Raw genomic sequence first — 21,642 nt, forward strand, 5'->3', positions numbered from 1 at the left:
TCCGCCATTTACGGCTGGAATAGTCCAGCCCGCCCCCAAAGAAGCGTCATCCACGGGCCGGACGCACTCGCGGTTGCGCAATTCAACTCTGACTCCGTTACCTACGCTCGGCGGACATCTTTACTTTGGGAAGAGAAGACTACTCCCCCCAACTGGGACCTGTAGGGAAAAGAAACCTTCTCGCCACAAATTAAATTCATGTATACGTCAGACAAGGGCGTCAGTTTAGGATTTCAATGGGCTCTCGGCCTAGTTCAAGGGCGGAAGTGTGGCTTACTTCCGCCCGAGTCCTCGATGGCCGCAGCAGAGGCAGGAAGGTCTGCGTGCCTTCTGGGTAGTGTAGGCAGTAAGGGGAGTGGGCCGCACCAAATTCGTCAGGAGGGGGACACTATCAAACTGTAATTTAAAATAATCACGTAAGGTGCTCTAGAGTGCACACGTTAGGAAGGGGTATCTGAGCGCTCACTCTCCGGGAATTTTGGACCTTCGCGCCTTTGCCTGGCTTTCATTCGCAGCAGCCTGCACTCGCGCTCCCTCCCGGAAGTGCAGGTCCGGACTTCCGGTGGGCTCCGGGCGTCCGCGCGAGGCGGCGGCGGCGGCGGCTGCTGTGAGGAGGCGGTGGCGGCTCCCACCGTAACGTTCCCTGACGAAGCGCATCTACGAGGCGGAGGCGTCCACCATGGTGAGCGGCCGGGCGAGCAGGGCGGGCAGGGCGGGCCGGGGCCGGGGTCGGGGCCGGGCGGACGGACGTGGCGGCCGCAGAGGTGCCGAGTCACCGGCCTGAGCCCGCCGCCGCTCGGGACTGAACGCAGTTTTGCTTGTGTAGACCCGAGATGGCTTCCCGCGAACAAGCCCCGGATCGGCTGGGGGGCTGTAGCGGGGAGAGGAGAGCTCACGGGCCAGTCCCGCGAGCTCGGTCCTGCCGGCCTGCGGCCCTGCCCCGCCGTCCTGGGCACCGCGGCCCCAAGACCGCTCATACTTTGGGCCCCGGCGGCGCCCCTGGAGGGAGGGTGGTGGCCGCCGCGTCGGCGCGAGAACCACGAGGTTTAGGGAGGCGCGTAGTGTAGGCCACGAACGCGGGCAGTGGGGACTTGAAGCCGGGTATGCCTGCAGAGCTGTGTCAGCACCGCGCCGGGCGCTGCCGGTATCACGGGTTTATCGCATGCGAGTTTATCCTTAGTGTGTCAGTGTCGGGTCCCCTCTCTCTCCTCAGGTTTAGCCACCTAACAGCTGAACACCAGCCGTGCGCCGGGCAGTGTGCTGGCGCCGGGGCTGTAGAGGGAAGTGGGACCGGGGCGGGAGGTCAGGTCCGTGGGTGGATGCGGGGCAGGTTGGCACCCGGTGTTCAGTACTTTGTGTCCATTTCCCTCTTTCGTGTTGCAAAGAGAAGACAGGGCTTAGATGGGGGGGATGTAGTGAGGAGGCCCCTACTCCTCTCCCTTCTTTTCGTCCAGAACGCTGCTTCTGGCCAAGATTTTGTCGAACAGAATTCTGGTTAAAAGGAGAGGCACGGGTGTGAAAACTACTTTGCTGGCGCTCCAGGGAGTGGAGAACCATTGGAGAGTTTAAGCAGGAGCTGCATCTGCATCTGTGGAAGACAGCTGGCTCAGCTTGCTGATTTTGGAATTGCTAGTAAACTGTCTCATCAGTACCTGATTTTTCCTCTACTTAGTGAACAGTTAGAATCAAGTCAGGAAATACTCGTCTGTTTAAAAGTTTTTTAGCTTGTAAAAAAACATGTACCATAAATTTAGCATTTATAAGTGTACAGTTTAGTGGTGTTAAGTATATTCACGTTGTTGTGTAATGGATGTCCGGAACTTTTTGGTCTTGAAAAACTGAAACTCTCTTCCCATTAAACAATTCCCCCTCCCCCTAGCCCCTGGCAACCACCATTCTTTTTGTCTTTGAACTTGACTAGTTACTCTAAGTACCTCATATAAGTGGAATCCTACAGTGTTTGTTCTTCTGTGTCTGTCTTATTTCACTGAGCATTATGTCCTGAGTTATTATTCCACTGAGTTCATCACCGTTGTAGCATGTGTTGGAATTTCCTTCCTTTTTAGGGCTGAACAATATTTCATTGTATGGATGGACATTTTCTTTATTCACTCATTTGTTGATGGGCATTTGGGTAGTTTCCAACTCTTGGCTATTGTGAAGAGCGCTGCTGTGAACCTGGGTGTACAAATATACCTTCAAGACCCTACTTCCAATTCTTTTGGGTATATATCCTATTGTGCAATTTTATATCCTTTCTTTTTGACACGTCACAGTAGTTGCAGTGCTTTGGGAAGACCCTAGATTGTTGGCAGCATGTGTTCTGAGCCTCATCATAATCTACAATGTAAGAGCTGGGATCTTACTTTTGTGATGGCACCATGTCTAGGCTTTACTTATGAAAGGCATGGAGGGAGTGCCATGGTGTGGCGCCACGTGAGAGCACTTTGGAGAGGTGCTAGCCCTGGCCCTGGGCAGAGCAGGGAAGGTTCCCAGAGCAAGTAAAGGGTGGTCCTGGAAGCCAGGGGAAGGGGGAGGGGTGCAGACCTGTGCACCTGCTCTTATCACTGTTTTCTGCCTGCTCCCTTTCCTGGCTTCAGGTCTCTGCAGAGAAGTGCTTCCTGACCACCCACTTAAAACAGCGTTCCCAGGAGCTCTTGGTCCTTTACCCTCTCTTGTGCTCAGAATACTGACACACAGATGGTTTTCTGTTCTTGTTTCCCTTGTCTTGAATGTCAGCTCTGCCGGGGCAGAGGTTGTAGCTCTTTTGTTGGTGATGTTTACCTGGTGCTTGGAGACCAGAACCTGGCAGATAGTGGCACTCCTAAACGGGGTGAGGAGAGGAAAAGTGGTCCAGGCTAAGGGAGCAGCCCGGCAGGATCGTGGCCGTCATAGGAGACCTGGGGGACGGGAGGCCTGGGGGATGGGGGGCGGGGAGTGAAAGAGGTGAAGGACAGGCTTGCTGGGGGCAGTTTTATACTTTAGTAAGATGCACCGTCTGAAAATGGTGGGGAAGAGGTTGCCGGGACAGACTGGACGCGCCAGCTGGCAGAAGCCGCTGTGAGGTGCGTCCTGCTCCCAGGAGGTGCTCACTGGGTGCAGGTTTGTCTTGCTCTTGAGCGTTGACACCCTGACCCACTCTAGCTGTTGACAGAAGAAACGTGCCTTCGTTCTGTGTTAACTGCAGCATCTCTTCCCTCCTTCCAGTTCTCCTTCAACATGTTTGACCACCCGATTCCCCGGGTCTTCCAGAACCGCTTCTCCACGCAGTACCGCTGCTTCTCCGTGTCCATGCTCGCGGGGCCTAATGACAGGTCAGATGTGGAGAAAGGAGGGAAGAGTATGTGCTGTTTTTATTTTGAATCGTAACCTTTCCTGCCCTAGGCCTGCAGTGCTCATAGTCCTTGACAGCTCTCATTTTGCATGTGTGACGGAGGCTAGTTACCGTCAAGATGTTGTCAAGGTGTCCTGGCTAAGGGGTGCGGGGAGGGGTCCTAATTATGATTAGATTTATGGCTGATAGCCATTTGGTTTCACCAAATAAATTATAGCTAGTAAAACTTGTTGTGAACAATCATGAAATTCTGGCTGCCTCACAGGTATTGTTTAATACTTTCATTAAGCTATAACAGGAAGTGCATTTTGACTTTTGTTCTATTGTTTTAATTTTTCATTTCTTAATATCTCCTAAATGTTCTTTCCACAGTAATTATGCCACCCTCAGCCCTCGACCAACTCAGTAAGTACTTTCTACCTGACTTGAGAACGGAGGTGATGTGAACGTGGGCACTGGGACCAGGCACAGACCCCTCGCCGCCCAGGCAGAGGCATCTTTCGGCGAGGCTGGTTGGGAATTGTCCCTGGAGGGTGCTAGCTGGGCTGGGAGGCCAGGGCCAGTGGGTGCTCGGCTCTGGGTCCACTCCTCTGGCACCCCCACCCCACCCCGGGTCCTATTAGGACTAAAGGAATGTGTGAGCACTGGTGCTCTTCACGCTGATGGGGCAGCCGATGTCCTTGGCTGGACGCACTAAATTTTCCCCTAAAGGATGGTGGCGGCCCCCAAGAGGATGCCACGCGCAGGTCTTTCATTTCCCCAAGCCTCTTGCCTCAGCTCCAGCCACAGTTCTAACTCCTCTTCCCCAGGAGCTGCTCCCCTTGCCCTGTCCCTCCTCTTACCAGGAGCAAGAAAGGGCCAGGGTTGGGAGATTGGCCATGTTTTTCCCCCTTTCCCCGACTCCCCACTCCCATGGGAGCAGCTCGGAGACCTCACACCCCTGGCCCCACTCCACCCGGACTAGGATGCCCCGACCATGGGCACAGTCATTGCCTTTTGAGACTTGGGGGTCTTTTTGGTGTGGGTTCTGAGGCAGGAGATGTGGTGGCTTCTGGGCCGGGAGGGTCCACGCTCTGTGTCGGGTGCACATTGGGCAGCTCGGTAAGGACCCGGTGCCAGCTCTGGTGTGGCTCCAGCTTGGGCTCTGCACCTTGCCCAGCCTGATTCCAGGCTAGTGACTGGGCCTTTCTGGACCTTGGTGTCCTCACCTTTAAATGGGGGCATGACGCCATCTGTGGGGACTGCTCTGCGGCAGGAGTGCCTCCTGGATGGTACCTGTGGTGTGTGTGTAAACAGCCAGGGCCCTGTGGCACCAGGCAGGGGCAGGAGGTGGCCCTTAGCCAGCAGGGCCTAACTGACGGCAGCAGTGGCTGCACCCGCAGAGGGAGGCCTTTAGCTCTGCCAGAGTGTGGGTAGAGCGGGGGGCACAGCCCTCAGGCAGGCCCCTGTCGTCCCCTCTGTCGTCCCAGAGCGGGGAGCAGGGCCCTGAGAGTCTGCCTCATGGGTGGAGCTGACCCAGGACTAAGACCAGGTGTGTTGGCATGTGGGTATGAGAGGAGACTGGGGGATTGGGACAGTGGAGCTTAGTTCAGTGCTGTGCAGACCTCGTAAGTCATGGAAGGAGCTGTCCAGATGAGATCTCACGGGGAGTCCTGGTTTGTAAAAAGGGTCGCTGCTCAGGGCGGAGGAGGTAAGGGTGTGTGGAAGACTCGGACTCCCCAAGGCACTTCTCTAAATCAAAAAAATGCAGTTTGAAAACTACTGGACTGAGGAACATGGGGCTCTCTTCCAATGGCAAGACTCTCGGACCCTTGGTTGGAGCCTGATCAATCCATTCACCCTGACCCACCTCAGTCCACTCCACGGCTCCACAGCCAGGAGGTGCCCTGGTGACGGAGGGCCTGGCGTCCAGGCCCTTGGCCACCACTGCCAGTATCCCAGTCACCCTTGGTGATGGGGGGATAGCCTCCCACCCAGACTCATTATCCAATTTGCTTCTCCAAATTTTTCGGGAGATCCCAAATGGAGTCTACCGTACCTCCTGCCACTGAGTCAACTTTTGTTGCCACGTTTGCCTAAATCTACAGGCTAAAGTTGGTCTCAGTGGTCAAGCCCCAGACCTGGGCCAGCGGCCTAGGTTGGCCCCCAGCATGGCCATTCTTGGGCTGTGTGATCCTGGGGCACGTTGCCAGACCTGTGTGCCTTAGTCCCCCATAGATAAAGGGGCGAGGACAGTACCCACCTCACTGTCCCGTGAAGGCTGAGCAAGGGCCTGGCACAAGGCAACACAGTCCTGTCGGTCTGTCCCGGACCGCTCCCCCAGATTACTGACTCTCCTGGGTCCTCCTGCCTTGCAGCGCCAGCCCCTCCTTTCTGCACCCCCTGCACTCCTGAGTCAGCAGGCCTCCAACCCCACACATGGCCCCCACCTCAGGGCCCCCACCTCAGGACCCCTGGCGGGAGGGGACACACTGGGTCCCTGCTGCAAGCCCACACTGCTGACCGGTCCTGCCCTCCTGCTCCCCCCCAACTGCTCGCACACCCGGTCCCTGTGCCCAGTCTCGCCTGGTTGCCAGCAGTTCCTGAACCAGCCTGGCTCCCCTCCCTCTATGCCTTTGCTTGGGCTGCTTTCTTTGCCTGGACTTCCTCCCCTGGAGGACATCCCCCAGCATCTATCCTGGCTGCGCTGCCTCCGGCCCCACCCTTCCCCGGCACGAGCATCTGGGCATGCTCTGGTCTTCTAACTGGAAACCTCTGAAGGAGGGATTTTGCTCAGCACCTGGTTGGCACTTCAACTGTTCATGAATAAACGAACACGTCACTTTTTAAAAGTGGGATTTCCGACATTCAAAAGTACAAGCTGGTGCTGCGTTCCTGACTCAGCGAACGTTCCTGAGGTCTGGCAGGAGTGCGGGGTCTGCTGGGTGGTTAGACACCCAGGGACTCAGTACCACGTAGGTCCCAGTGCCTGCTTGGGGAGGGAGGCACTTCCCCGGGGAGGGTCTGGGGACAGGGTTTCTCTCCCTGGAAGAAGCCGAGCCTCATGCCTTGCTCTTCTTTTCAGGCCGACTTAACATCACCTACCCCATGCTGTTCAAACTGACCAACAAGAACTCGGACCGCATGACGCACTGTGGCGTGCTGGAGTTTGTGGCTGACGAGGGCATCTGCTACCTCCCGCACTGGGTGAGTGGCCCCTGGCTGCCACGTGGGGTGGCAGGGACACCCTCCGCCTGTGCACAATCTTGCCCCCGCAGCAGAGGGACGCGCCTCGCCGCAAACATCACGTGCAGCTTGGACACGGTGCGCCCGGAGCTGGGGATGGCTGCTCACCTGGTGGCCTGGAACCCACAGCCATGCTGTTTTTAACTGCCATTTTCTGTGTCAGGCTTTCTTTAAAACCATGGAGCAGGAGTATTTTTCATGTGGTCTTGATTACAGAGTTTTAGATTTTTACAAGTTTTCTCACCCCTTTAGTAGTTTGTCTGCCCAGTTCTGTTACTGTGTGTGTGTGTGTGTGTGTGTGTGTGCGCGCGTGTGCATGTAGACACTTGTCTGTACCTGAGTCTGTCTAAAGCACTCAGCCTCATTGCCATGGGAATGAAGGCTCTCTGCACTTAGGCTAGTCCGATGCCATCCATGTCCAGAGGCAGGCGCGCCTGCACTGTAGAGTGGGGCCTGCAGCAGCCGGAAGTCTGTGGGGGCGGGGCTGGGGGGGCCTGGGCCCCACCACCCCCAGTGTGAGGGCCCCACGGCTGCCCTGCTCCATCCTGGGCCTGGGCGTGTCCCTTTGACCTTAAGCACTGTCTTCTGTGACAGCTGGCCACAGTCAGTGTTGTAAGTGCTTCGAAGGTGCCTGAGGGCCCTTGTCTTTATACGGTCTTATGCGGAAACCCAGTGTTCTAGACCGTGTAGGGAGGAGGGTCTCCAGGCAAAGGCTGGCTTGGCTCTTTCCTTCCCTCCCCCCTCAGCCCAGCCCCCACTCTCCCAGCTCTGGCACGCTCAGCATTGGGAAACCTACAGAGGGGACTTTATGTCCTTCTCTTCATACTCATTTATGTCGGGGTGCTCAGAGACCCCTCAGTCTGCGGGCAGAGTTGGGAACGCACCCCAAAGCCTCCCTGCCGCTAGGGAGATGCTCTGAAGAGCGTCCCATCTCTCCTGCACAGCCAAGGGTCCCCGCCGCAGCAATGGCTAACCTTCTAAAGGAGTGGCCTTAACTCATATTTTGAGATTAAATATGAATAGAAGTTTGAAGGTTCCTCCTCTCCTGCAGTGGTGACCTTGCCCTTGCCCATTTCCCCTGGGCCATTGCCCCTCCTGAGCCTGGGTCCTTCCTGAGTGCTAAGCCCAGCTGGTGTCCTGTGCTGCTTCCTTGACCACAGGGGAACTCTTAGTCACTCCTCAAAGCCCAGACCCAACCCGGTTCCCTGCTCACGTGCCCGCACCTCGCGTCACAGGCACCAGGCCTTGTCCCATTATCTGTGGAGCGCCATGGGTGGCTGAAGTGTTGGGCAGTGTAAGCTTCCCCAGGCCCCTCTGTGGCCCGTCCTTAGTGAAAGAGAAGGGGGGACACTGGGGGACACTGTTCCTGTAAGGCTTTTCCTCCAACCTGCAGATTTGGAGTTTGGCTGGACCCGTGTCCAGGCTCTCAGACCACTTTGGGCCAGAAAGCTAATTGGATCCTTTTGCCTGGAAACATCCCATCCCCGGGGAAGCCTCTCTAGGTAGCATGGAGCTGCCTGCCATCCTCTTCCTGGGCTGGCCTTGCAGCTCTTGCCAGGAGCAGGTGGTGCCTGGGATTTCCCAGTTGCTGCTGCAGAGCCGGCTCGAGGGTCTCCCGACCCCAGTGAGTGTTTGAGCAGGTGCTTTCTTTCTGTCAGCTGAGTGGCAGGCTCCATCCCACCCAGAACTCCAGGCAGCCCTGGTGGATGGGCAGGGAGCAGACGCTGGTGGACGGACGAGGTCAGCTATGACCTGAAAGCCGTGGAACCTGGGTGGGTGCGTGGAGCTCCCCACGTGGCTCTTGCTAGCTGTGTACGTTTGAAGTTTTTTTTAAGAAGGTTTGAAATAAGAAAAGCAAAAACACATTCCAGGATGCGCAGGGGTGCTCATTTCTCGGATCCCGAGCTTCAGGTCCTTGCTAGGTCCTGGCTCCCTGTGCCCCAGGACCTCGGGCCCATGTTTGTCTCTCTGTCTCATTTCTCATCCGACCTCTACCTGGTAGGGTGGCTCCACAGATGCCCAAGGCCTAGGCTGGAGCAGACACCCAAGGCCTAGGCTGTGGGCTGTCCCTGGCAAGGCCAGCCTGCCTGGGGCTGTCATCCTCCCACCTCCAGTGTAGCCCAGCTGGCCCTGGGGCCTTGGGAGTCAGGTGAAGTTGCGGGAGTGGGGGTGGGGGGAGGTGTCCCTGTGGAAATGCTCCAGCCCTGGGAGGCCTAAAGCTGGTGGATGAGCCTGTACCTGGCACCCTTCCAGCAAGTGGTTTCTTCAGGCGTTCCCACTGTGGTGGCCCCGGCCGCACCCCTACTGCCTCCTGTCTTCTTCCCCTTCCAGATGATGCAGAACCTGCTGCTGGAGGAGGGGGGCCTGGTTCAGGTAGAGAGCGTCAACCTGCAGGTAGCCACGTACTCCAAGTTCCAGCCCCAGAGCCCCGACTTCCTGGACATCACCAACCCCAAGGCTGTGTATCCTTCTGAAGTGGAACGTGTTCCTCTGAGCTGGGGAGGGCTGTGCCAGCTGGTGGCGGGCAACAGTGAGCCCTTGGTTGGGTCTGTGCCTGCTTTGGGGACCACACACTTGTCGTGATTGACATTGTGACATGAGAACAATGGCGTGGGGCCAGCCTGTCTACATGGCTCAGGGGCCTCATGAGCATACTGAGCTCTCTCTGGACGCTTCCCGGAGGGCAGGTGGAGCCCTTCCTCTGGGTGGCCGATGACGCTGGCAAAAAGCCCAGTGTGTTCTGGTCGGAGGGCAGCTCGTCTGTTTCTCAGCTCCCCTGTGCTCAGGCATGGGGAGCCCTGTCTTAGTACGTTTTCTGTCTCTCAGCAGAGGAAAGCAAAGGCATCAGGTCTTAGTGATTTTTTGTCTGTTCTCTGAATGTAAGCCACCCGTGTGTGTGGTCACTCAACCTATTTATTATTAAAAAGGCATGCTTGTAAAAAACTCAGTTGAACAACACAGATTGTTTTTAATTAAAAAAAGCTACTTCCACCCTCCCCACCTGCACCCTGTCCCCAGCCAGAGCCAGGAACATGCTGCTGCTGCTAGCCATGTCCCAGATGCCACTTGACTGTGTGGAGGCCTCCGCTGGCCGTGTCTGTGGACGGGCATGTCGAGCCCCCTGTGTTGGGCATACAGGGTACTGGGCGCTCTGCTCACAGCAGGTGTGGACAGTGCCCATGCCCGGGACTGGGGCCTGCCGGCCTCTGCACTGCAGCCCCTTGTATGTTCTCCGGTATGGAGTCCTTTTGCTTGTGCTGGAGCACACACATACCAGGTTGCTTTCAGAGACAGTGTCTCTTGGCACAGTTACTCGTGACTGCAGAGAAAGGGTGCCCCTTCCATGGGACGCAGTGCGCCAGGCTCTGCTCAGGGTCTGAGTCCAGGCAGTGCAGAGCTGGCTCCGCCCTCGGGCCCTGGGGGCCACGTCCAGCAGCTCAGGGTCACCAGGAGGAGTCGAGGGAAGGGCACCCCTGCAGCTGGCATTGCACACAGGGGGGCAAAGAGGGCGTGTACCCCAGACTCTTCACGAAGCTGCCAGCAGCCTGGGAGGCCCTTTGACAAAGAGAAGTGAATGTAGACACGGGCTCCTCTGCCCTCAGCCTCTCACCCAGGTGTGCTGCGTCTCAGTGGCACATCTGGAGCCATGTTTTGTGTTTGACCTTTGTATTTAAAACAATTCTGTAAATTGACGAGGATGACATGATTAAAATATTCCATTTGATTAGGCATTATTCCCTTGTCTGGGCATTTGGGTTACTCAGTTTTTAAGAATTTATTATTATTTACTATTATAAAAAGGGCTTACAGGCTACTTTTTCTTTAAAATTTTTATTATTAAATATTTTTATTTGAAACATACCACTAAATATGGGTTATCACCCAGAAGATAGAAACAAAAAAAAGTGTAAATGAAAACATCTTTGCTTTGGGGGACTTTTGAGGGGACTTATCTGTTTTTCAATTTTTTTTCCCCCTGTGCTCCCATAGGATTTTTAAAATCAACTTGTTGAGGTGTAATTTACATGCAGTAAAACGTACACTTGAGCGAGTTTGACAGATGCATCCCCTGTGTATTCAGAGCTTGGCCGTCCTCCCAGAAGGGCCTTTGTGCCCCTTTATGCCCATCCTCAGCCAACCCTCAGCCCCAACAGCCTCGGCTGCCTCCCACCTCAGAAATCTGCCTTTCTCGGGGTTTGGCGGGGGTCTCACTGCTCTGTGGCTGGTTCTTCCCCAGAGTGAGGTTCACCCCATTACCGTGTGTTAGAGCTGCTTCCTTCTCGTTGCTGAGTAATGGCCACGTGTCTTTGAGCCCCAGCTGGGCACATGTTTGTCCGTTACACAGTGTGACCCAGTCCTCTAAATGCCTTGTGGAAACTTGTTTCAGATTTGAGGGCTCCATCTTGCTATGTTGCCTTGACAGTGTGTGTCTGCAGGTTAGAAAACGCATTGAGAAACTTTGCGTGTCTGACCACCGGGGATGTGATTGCCATCAACTACAATGAGAAGGTGAGTGTCTCAGCCTTTCAGATGCCGGGGCCCTCACAGCTGTGAACAGGAGCCTATGCGCTCTCTCTCTCACACACAGGATCAGACGCCAGTTACTCCCCGGTGTCATGTAGGGATCCATCGTGTTCTCTGACAGTTTCCTTCTGTTTGAAGCATCCGATACTAAGAATCCTACTGTTCAATTTTGTGGATTTTGAAACACACTTTTATATCTTTTTGTAAACTAATAATCTTGTTCCCTTTACCTTCGTGGGGATGTTTTAGGTATTGTCTAACTTAGCTGAATACGTTAAACTTTTCTTTTTTTTTTTTTTTTTTTTTTTTTTGACTGCATTGGGTCTTCATTGCTGGGCGCAGGCTTTCTCTAGTTGCGGCGAGCAGGGGCTACTCTTTGTTGCGGTGTGCTTGCTGCTCATTGTGGTGGCTTCTCTTGTTGCAGAGCATGGGCTTAGTTGCTCCGCGGCATGTGGGATCTTCCTGGACCAGGGCTCAAACTCGTGTCCCCTGCATTGACAGGCAGATTCTTAACCTCTGTGCCACCAGGGAATCCCAAGTTTTCTTGATTAATTACAGGCAGCCTTAATGTCATTGTTCTTAAAATATCAAGGCAGTAAAAAATGCTGAAACAAAAATTGATGATGAAAGATATCGTTGACCTTTTTGCACTGAAAGGGAAGGTGAGTTACTCAGGTATACATAGAATTGAAATGCACGTCTGGGCTTCTGCTTTTGGAAGTACGGAAGACTAGACGCTCTGAAGGGCCCTTCTGAGAAGACTCAGCAGGCGTGTGCTGAGGGCAAATGACCACATCAGTGCATGGTGGAAGGTCTGGATCAAGGCATCCACATGAAACTGGGGCCCTTAAAGGGGCCAAAATAGATGCAGAGGTGGGTGCTGTCCTCATCCCAGGCTTTCTGAAAACAGCACCCCCAGTTTCGTTGAGCCCTCAGGGTTGCTATAGATTGAACCAGCAAACAGGAACTCCTTATAAGACCACCAGACACCCAAAGCAAAGACAGCAAAAGCAGATTTAGGCCTTTAAGAAATCACAATTGGGACCTTCAGGTGCAAAGATAAAATAACTATGTAAAAAATGTTCAAAAAAATTTTTAGTGGAATCATAAAATTTAGCAAGCAGCAAAAGTCTATCCAAAATATCCAGGATTATTTGAAAAGCAGTCAGAGGGTTAAACAACAGCCAACAAAGGATTAGCGAAGGGGAAGTTGAATCTGCAGGAGTAACTTAGGTGTCTGCACAGAGAAGCACGGCAGCAACGTGAGCAGCTGAGGTTTGGGAGATCCTGAGAAAACCAAACGTGCCCAGTGAAATCCCCAGTGGGAGAGAACGGAGGGCGGAACTACTGTGAGGAGATGAGTGGAGTTGTTCCAGAATTGGCCTACAGCCCACGCTTATAGGGAGTTTAGTGTCCACCAGGCCAGGTAGTTACAGGTGCCGAGCACCAGACGTGAAGAGATGAGCAGAGAAAATCCAGCACTTAGAGAAGAACAGCACATGGCAGGCCTGTCAATAGCAAACGTTGCCTCCCCCCGCGGCAGAGGAGCTCCAGAGGCTGCAAGAAAGTAACTGTTGTCAAACCTTCTTTAAAGAATAGGGTAAAATCAAAATGTATTCAGATAAAATCTGAGAGAATTTATTTACCAGTGAAACTTCACAAGCATGTGCTTTAGGAATAAGCATTAGCCTAAAAGGAAAGAGTAAGGTGTGGGAAGAACCAGTAAACCAGCAAATGTGAGGTAAATTGTGGTAAATATTGCCATTTAAATCCATAACAGTGTTTAATAAATGCAGTTTAAAAGATGACACCTGAAACACTGGAAAAGAATAAGTCTTGAGGGTTATTCAGAATTCAGGTGTTCTCTACACTTCAATAAAGGTAAATCAGTAAAAATACATGTTGAATGTGTAAAAGCTTAAGATTACTATTTTAGATACAGCATGACAACACCTAGTATACCATAAATATCACAAAAATCCTTAGCCTTAACTGCGTGCAACATAGCCTAGTATTTCTACTGTACTGTTTTCCAGTATTTTTCTTTTCTAGTTCTGCTTGCAGCGTAGTTGGTTTTATGACTCACTAGTTAGCTGCGGCCTGCAGTTTGAAAACACGCTGACTGGTAAAGGTGACCACATGCCCAGGAGCCACAGACACGGATATTCATGCCGCCTTGTCCGTGGCAGCAGAACCACTGGAAGCAGCCTGTGTTGTGTGGAGAGGTGGTGGGGCATCCACACAGTGACACACATTCATTTCTGTTAGTCACTAGTGAGTAAACGTAAAGCCAGACGGGGGACATCAAGCCTTCTCACTGTACTTGGGGGACCATCTCCCTCATATTCAGTTTTTTCAATGGTGGGACTGTCCCGACCATTCATTATAAAAGCAAGACATACTCTAGGTAGAGAGAAAGAACCTAAAACAATGCAGGAAAAAGTCCATTCTGCCACCTTTAGTTCCTATCCTTTTGACTTTGTGTGTGTTTTACATGCATGAGATCATCCTCGACACACAGCAGCATAACTGGTTTTCAGCATCTTTTCCTGAATGCTGGCTGCCTGGGATCCCACGTGAATACACCCCACTCATGTAACCATTTTAGTGATGGGCGTCTTCGGCCTACGTTGCCACGAGCAGTGCTGGAGCAGGCGTTCTTAGAGCACTTTCTCTTTCAGTATTTAGCTAGTTATTTATTTAGGGTTAATTCTTAGAAGTGAACTTCCCTGGGGCAAACACTGAATCTTTTGCAATTTGCTGCATAACTGCCTTGTCTGATTTGAATCGCTTATGAGAGGTGGTCAGCTAAGTGACAGGCATCAAGGCAGCCACCCACAGCTGCTTTTCCACAGCAAGAGGTGTGGCTGGGGAGGGTGTCGTGGAGGTGAATGACGTGTGTGTGCAGGAGCCGGGTAGGGGGCTGCAGCTACACATGTGATGGATGGGCCCAGTGCTGCCACAAAACTGACTGATTTCTCTCTCCCCAGATCTATGAGCTGCGGGTGATGGAGACTAAGCCTGACAGGGCTGTGTCCATCATCGAGTGTGACATGAACGTGAGTGGCCGCGGGAGGAAGGGCGGCTGGGGGCCCTGGGCAGGTGTCATGCAACCCCTGGGATTCTTTGGGGGAACGGGGAGGAAGATGGTGCCGGAACATTGTGAGGAAGCCGCTGACCTTGTGATTGGTGGCAGGGTTGCTGCTGGTTCTGAGATGGCTAGATCCATCAGCATCTCAGCCCTGCGAGGGGCTGAGTCTTCTCGGAGGCTGAGGAAGGTTGCTCAGCTCCGAGTAGTGGGCACAACAGCCCAGCATGCTGGGTCTTCAGGGAAGGATGCCCAGCAGAAGGGTTCCATTCCGTCTAGGTCTGTTCAGAGGAGTGGTTGCCAGGGTCCAGGGCAGTGAGGTTGCCTGGAGGGAGAGGGTGTGGTTATGAAAGGGCAGCAGGAGGGGTCCCTGTGGTAATTGAACTGCTCAGGATCTTGACCCGGGGGTTGGGGGGAGGGGGTGCACTGACCTGCAGTGATGACAAATTGTGAGAACAAAACACAAACCCGCGTGTGCGTGTAAACTGGGGACGTCTGGACGAGGGCTGGGTTGTCTTTGCCGATGTTCTGCTGTGATTTTGTAAAACATGACCATTGCGGAAATGGGCGGACTGTACAAGGCCCCTTCTGTATCGGCTCCAACAACTGCACGTGGACCCACAGTTGTCCCAACTTAGAACAGAAAAGCCACGGAGGCTGAGTGTGGCCCTGTCTCATCGTGCTTTCTTCTTGGGGACACAGGTGGACTTCGATGCTCCACTGGGCTACAAGGAGCCGGAGAGACAAGCCCAGCATGAGGAGGCAGCCGTAAGTCGCTCCTCCGCGTCCCTCCCGAGCTCTGCATAGCTCCCCACTGCCGGTATTGGTCTTTGGAACGCATCCCAGTGTCTTGGCCTCCCGGCGGTGTTTGGCCTCCACTAGTACCGAGGCAGCCACGTTCTGCTTCCCTCCCAGCCCTGCTCCCGGGGCCCAGTGTGTACCAGCTGTTGGGGTGCGGGCACAGCAGGAGCAGTGAGGGAGCCCAAGGGAGGAGCTGGGGGCCCCACTGAGAAGCTCATCCCCGTTTTTCTGTCCCTTCCAGGAAGGCGAAGCTGACCACAGCAGCTATGCTGGGGAGCTGGGCTTCCGCGTGAGTGCCGCCATGCAACTGTCTGTCCTCCTGCCATGTCTGTGACACCCTGGGAACCTCAGCTGGGAGCAGGCCTGGGGGACCCCGCACACGTGTACCCGGCGCCTTCTCAGTTTCCACACCCTTTTCCATCCACTTTCTCCTGGATCCTCCCAACAACTGCCAGGCAGCCCCAACTTCTTTTAAAAATTTATAGCCTACCGGAGAGCTGAACTAGTACAACAGACACGTATACTCTTCACGTAGATTCACCAGATGTAATCACTCTTGCTTTCTCTCTAAGCCGTGTCCTGCACTGTTGGAAAGTCAGTTGCATGTTGACGCTCCAGCACTGCTGTCCTCCCTGGAAACGGAGAGGGGCCGGTGGGCATGGCTCAACCTACTGCCGGGAGGCAGGTCTGCAGAGCTGAGCCGTGGGCCCAGCTGGACCTGTCACCCCTCCTTGGCAGCTGACGTCCGGGGGTTGAGGCAGGTGGAGGCACCGTCCTTGGGCCAGGAAGCTCCCCTCAGCTCCCGGCAACCCCCAGAGGCCGTGGGTGCTGCAGTCCCGAGGTGGTTCTCTCCTACCCTTGGGGCTTAGCTCATGGCCCCCCTGCCTGCTTGTCTAGGCCTTCTCCGGCTCCGGGAATAGACTGGACGGGAAGAAGAAGGGTGTAGAGCCCAGCCCCTCCCCAATCAAGCCCGGAGACATCAAGAGGTAGGTCTGCCCTGGCTCTGCTCCACCCGACCCAGGCCCCACACTGGGGCAGCCTCACTCAGCTCTGTGGGGGTGTGGGTGCCCCGCCGCCCTCCTCGGTGGGCTGGAACACAGCGTGGCAGAAGTGCTTCGGTGCCCCCCCATCATTGCCAGCCTTCTCTCCAAGACCCCCACAGTCCAGCCCCACCGGCCCCTGATTGGATCTCTCTCCTACTTCTGACCTTTCTGGTTCCGACTTAGTAATATGCCCATTTTCCTCCTTTGTGACTTCAAATAACTGATCCACTTCCCTCAGGAGGAGGCAGAAGCTGCCTCACTTAGTTGTATTTGTATTGTTTGGTCCAGGGACTCTCAGCAGAGTCCCTCCTCTGGTGGCCTGCATGGGTGTGGCAGGGATGAGATCTGTCCCCTGTTGACCATGTGAGAGCACACGGAGAATGCCAGAAACGGGTTTGCACGCAGCCTCTTAGGGAGTGAAGTGAGTTCAGTGCATGTGTAGCCCTTGCAGGGGGGCATGTGAGGCTGAAGGACACAGATGGTGAGGCCCTGAGCCTGCAGACCCTGCCCCAGCTGCCTTCCGTTCCCTCCTGGGGGGGTGCTAGGGGGCACCCGTGGGCTGGCCTGAGGCTGGGGGGTGGCGGGTACAGCCACGGACCAGATGGTCACAAATGGATTTTAGTCTCTTCTCCTGACACTAACATTTCTTCTGCTCTGTCTTCTTTATAGAGGAATTCCCAACTATGAATTTAAACTTGGTAAGATCACGTTCATCAGAAATTCACGTCCACTGGTCAAAAAGGTTGAAGAGGTGAGTATGTTTCATGGGTCATGACAAGTTTCATTGGCTACTGGTGACTGAGGAGACTCTTTCCATTCTGAATGAGGGTGTTTCTGTCATATTTTTCTCTGTTCTGGGGCCCCTCCTCTCCCCAGTGGTCCAACTGTCGAGACTGTGAGGGCTCTGGTGTCCCCTTGCGGTAGTGACCAGCAAGGTTTCAGCTCCCTGAGCCCTTGCTGGGTGTCAGGCCCCAGGCCATGTGTTCTATACTGAAATATTTAATCCCCAGGACAGTCTCCTGGGGCAGCTGCTGTGATTGTTTGCATTTCCCAGGAGTGAGCCTGAGAGTGCATGAAGGTCAGGGGCAGAGCTCCTGGCCACTGCACGGCCATCTCAGTGCCTCCGCACTCCAGAAACGGCCTCCTGCGGCCCGGGGGGCAGGGAGGGGAGCTTCCGTCTTGTGGGCACTTCTCCCAGGTGCTGGAAACTTGCTCGAAAGACCTGGCACAGCCTGCCATTAGACCGCCCACGCTGGCAGCTGTAACTCTGTTGGTGGTTCTAGAACACCCCACCTAAAATCCTCGCTCTCCTGGTTGCTTTTCTCGATGCTCGGTGCCTCAGGGACCAAGAGGGGGTGGTTCAGAGACTCACAGCCCCTCTTGGCTTTAACGTTCCTCAAGTTGACACCGTGTTGGCACCTTTCCAGTCTCAGGAGCTGACGTGGTCCCCACCAGGCCTTTGCTTGCCCCCAGCCTGTCTGCTGGCTCAGGCCTGTGTCCTCGGGCCCCCTCGTCCTTGATTGTTGCAGGGATGGGGAGGCTGGGGTGTCCGTGAATAGATGTCCAGGGAGAGATGTGTGACTGAGGTGGGCCTTCAGGTGCGCTCACGCTGCCTGTCCTGGGGAACAGGTGACAAGGTGATGGTGACAATGAGGCAGAGTTCTGGGAGCCCCGGAGCAGGAGGCCAAGGGCACCTGACTTGATAGACCACGGAAAGCCATGTCCCGTCCCAAGCTGGCTGGGGCAGCCAGGGGGCAGGACCTGGGGTGAAGGTTGAGCATCTGTCCCAGAGCACTTGGCCTCACCCCCAGGAGAAGGGATGGCATCACAGAGTCCCCAGACAGCCCTCAGCACGGCGGTAACAGTCCGCCACACTTGGCGTCCCCTCCCCACTTGGCTCCCACACACTGGCAGCGGGTGGGCTGGCTGCAGCTGGAGGAGCTTTCTCTGGCCATTCGAGCCCAGGCAAGGCCCCAGCCTGCTCACCCCAGAGTGAAGGCCAGAGGCAGGTTTCCAGTACCAACGCCCCAGTCATGGGAGATCAGAGACACCAGAGGGGCAGAAACCACCAGGGAAATAATTGCTCCAAACGGAGGGGCCCACGCCCCGTTGGCAGGTCAGAAGGGGCCACTGAGCATCCAGCGCAGTGGATGGAAACAACTCCAAATTGGGGCAAAGGAAAGACGCTAAAGTCTCCAGGAGGTGGAGATTCTACCACGGGTCACGAATGGCACCATCTTAGCCAGACACAAGCCAGGACATAGTGGAGCAGGGTCCTCAGAATTCTTTGCCCAATTATATGAGCTGAATTGTGTCCCCCAAATTCCTGTGTTGAAGCCCTAACCCCAGCACCTCAAAATGTGCTTGTATTTGGAGATAAGGCCTTTACAGAAGTGTGTTAAAAGGAGGGCACTAAGATGGGCCACGTTCCCCTCTGAGGAGACATGGACACAGAGGAAAGGCCTGAGGACACAGCGAGAAGGCAGCCCCTGCAGGCCCCAGAGAGGGGCCTCAGGAGAGACCACACTGCCGGCACCTGGATCTCTGGCTCCGAGCCTCCAGGCTGTGAGGAGGTGAATGTCTCCCCAGGCCCCCAGCTTGTGGTGATTTGTTCCGGTGGTCCCAGCAATCTAACACCAACCACCCTGTCAGTGAGCCATATTAGAGGAGAGGTAGGTATTCTCAGTCCCTGAAGATCTCTTCACGCACCCTTTCTCAGGAAGCTACTGAAGACATACCCACTGAATAGAAGGAATAAGAAGTCAGAAAATCCAAAAAAAAAAAAAAGAAGTCAGAAAGCCTTAGACCCAGGAAGCAGGGCATCCCCACAGCAATGTGCAGCCCTGGGGCAGCAGCCCATCCAGGTGGGACAGACTGAAGTTCCCAGAAGACACACCTTCCTCAAGCGGGTGAAGTGTTCACAAGAGAAAAAGCAGGCTCCGGTGTTGACAGCAGGACAGACGGAGGGCCCTGAAGGAAGGGAAGGCTGCCTGGCTCAGCCACGACTCACCTTTGCGTGGTCACCACCATGTGAACCTTGTATGGGCCCCACTGGAAACACCAGCTGCATTAGGCGGTGGGCCGGGTGTGGGGGGAGGGTGTGCTGGGGAGCTCGGGATCCTCTTCCACAAACGCTTCCCCTGACTAGCAGCAAAGCTCGTGGAAAGATGCCTGCTGTTTTCGAGGGTTCAGGAAAAACAAGCCGTCTTTCTGCTGGTGGGAGGATAGTTTGGTAGAGTGAGAGCTGCTAAGTCACCATTTTAAAAAGCCTCAAAAATAAGAGCAGCCTTCTAACGAGGAGTTCAACCTCTAGGGAAAATCAAAGTTGTATGTAGAGACATTCAGTTGCCTGCCAGGGCAGCTTGAATACTGCAGACTTGGAAGTAACAGCTGATGGCAGACCTGCCTGTCCACGGAATGGAATTAGAGGGAACGAGAGCAGCGCACTGCCTTGAGATTGGGGAATTAAGTAGGAAAATAGTTTATGTAAGCATATACAGAACAGTGACTGGAAATGTTCTTTGGCGTGGTTTTTCTTTTAGGAGGTGTATTTTGTATTTTTTACATTGAAAATGTAATACCTTTGCAAAAGGATATATACTCAACCTGAGAAAAAAGGCTATGGTAGACAGTTGTGATTCCGTGGTTTTGTTTTCAATTCAGTAGATTATAACTTGCATTTCTATTTCAAAGACATTTCTTATTATGAATGTGGGAGTAAGGAAAATGGGCAGATGGTACATGAGTCAACAGAATAAAGCATTTCTTATTAAACTTCCGAGGAGTTTCTGAAAATGGTATTTTCTCTTCACACTCAGGATGAAGCTGGAGGCAGATTCGTCGCTTTCTCTGGAGAAGGACAGTCTCTGCGTAAAAAGGGAAGAAAGCCATAGGTTGGGACCGTTGGCTGATTGGAAAATAAAATAATTGCAACATGCTGGCTTTTAGTTACTGGCTCTGACAGGGACACTCTGTCACTTTAGGTCTGTTTAGAGTTACCTAAGAATTACCAGGTTTCACCTGCAAGTGGACAGCAGGACAGCAGTTTATGTACGTGATTTGGGGAAAGAGGAGGCCGTCTCTGAGATCCCTTACTCACGGTCCTTGCTTTCAGCCCTTGGGGCATGCCCACAGCCTCAGCTGGAGCAGAGTTCCCTGATTCCTGCTAAAAACCAGTGAAGGGATTGAATTGCTCTAAGTTGTGGTGGTCTTTCTCTTTTTTTCATTTATCTTTTCTTTCTCCAGGTCATAGCTTAGCTGTTGCCTTTGACCTGGAAAAAAGTGGTTTAAACAGATAAGTGCTCTATAGTGGTCATCCCATTACTCTGGCTGCAATTTAAGTATTTGAGGAAGGGTGTTTCCATTTTTATTTTCCATATTGATTTTTTTCCCCCCAAGAAACCATTCCTCAGAAGGAAAACTCGACCTGAAAGCATTTCTAACTTTGATTTCATTTGGAAATAACTGGCTCCTTAATGAATCTGTTCTACTGTAAAACAACTTTGTGGTGAAGCACAAATGTGACTATTAGAATAAATGAAAGCTAAAGATATGTTCTTTCTCCTTTCCTACCCCCCACTCCCAGTTTTAATGTATTAAATTTTCCAAAGTTCTGCTGGCCTGTCTTTATTTTTTTTACTAGTATTAATTTAGTTTCAGGTCTTCAATTTCTATAATACGAGCTCTTTCGACATGTTAATTCAATTATTTTCCTCTCTTTGAAAACAATTCTAAATCAAGAATTTCAAATAAAAACAGGCAGTGACTAAAACCTGAATTGCCTCTAAGTGTTTGATTAGGTTCCAACATGGATTGACAGTTGGGCAGGAGGAAGGGCCCCTGCTGGCAGGGGCCCCTCGTTCCACCCTGCCCTTAGGAAAGCGCTCCTCTGGGGGCTTCTGGGGAGCGTAGGGAGAAACGAGGCTCTCTGACCCCTGGGGTGGGGGTGGTCGGGCCCAGCAGGGGCTCCATCTCTGGACAGGGCTCCCCTCTACACTCAGGAAATGATCCCCTGCAAGACGCCAGCCCAGGGTTCACCTGCATGTCCTCAGAGAATGAGCACCAAAGGTCATCATGATGACCAGGGCTGGGCCCTGTGGCCCAAACCCACACCCATGGCAATGGAAGTGGTTCTGGAAGGCATGGGCACTCTGTAACCTACCTGGTCCTCCACTTCAGGAGTCTTAGTCGCTGACAGAAGTAGACACCCTCCTTGGTGGGTAGGCAGCCTTGTTTGCGGATCACATTGGCTACCACATTCAATTACATGATGAATGTTATGTAGTGTGCTGGCCGTTGGTTTCTGTCTTCCCTGAGCCACACCCACAGTGTATACAAGGAAAGCACTCCCTGCTTGGGCCAGGGGTGGACCCTGTTGGTGGGTCTTCTGGTGACACGGTGGGGTGCCACTTGTAGGCCTGTACCCTGGCCTGCATCCTTCCTCTCAGGCAGCATCTTCTCCAAGCTTGGTCTGTGACCCAGCGTGGCAGGACTCCTAGTGAAATTGCAGCTGTCTGGCTTGACCCGGACTCACTCCTAGGGGGCCCAGCACCCGCCTTGCAGGGGCCCCAGGGCCAGTGGCTAGGCTGGCGGCAGTTGGAGAACCACTGCAGGGGTGTCGCAGGGCG

At 53.8% G+C, this 21,642-nt stretch overlaps 1 protein-coding gene across 1 annotated transcript; it reads left to right on the plus strand.

Moving 5' to 3' along the window:
• Window positions 1–557: 557 nt before the first annotated feature.
• UFD1 (ubiquitin recognition factor in ER associated degradation 1) lies at window positions 558–20,644 on the plus strand. Its single transcript, XM_065889862.1, has 12 exons — window positions 558–682; window positions 3,208–3,340; window positions 3,707–3,739; window positions 6,399–6,520; window positions 8,891–9,021; window positions 10,996–11,068; window positions 14,074–14,142; window positions 14,874–14,939; window positions 15,214–15,261; window positions 15,870–15,958; window positions 16,685–16,766; window positions 19,834–20,644. Exons 1-12 carry the CDS (start codon window positions 680–682, stop codon window positions 19,906–19,908), a joined length of 924 nt encoding a protein of 307 aa, XP_065745934.1. The 5' UTR covers window positions 558–679; the 3' UTR covers window positions 19,909–20,644.
• Window positions 20,645–21,642: the final 998 nt, after the last annotated feature.

Source organism: Phocoena phocoena, chromosome 13 (genome assembly GCF_963924675.1).
Source record: "Phocoena phocoena chromosome 13, mPhoPho1.1, whole genome shotgun sequence".
Lineage (NCBI taxonomy): Eukaryota > Metazoa > Chordata > Mammalia > Artiodactyla > Phocoenidae > Phocoena > Phocoena phocoena.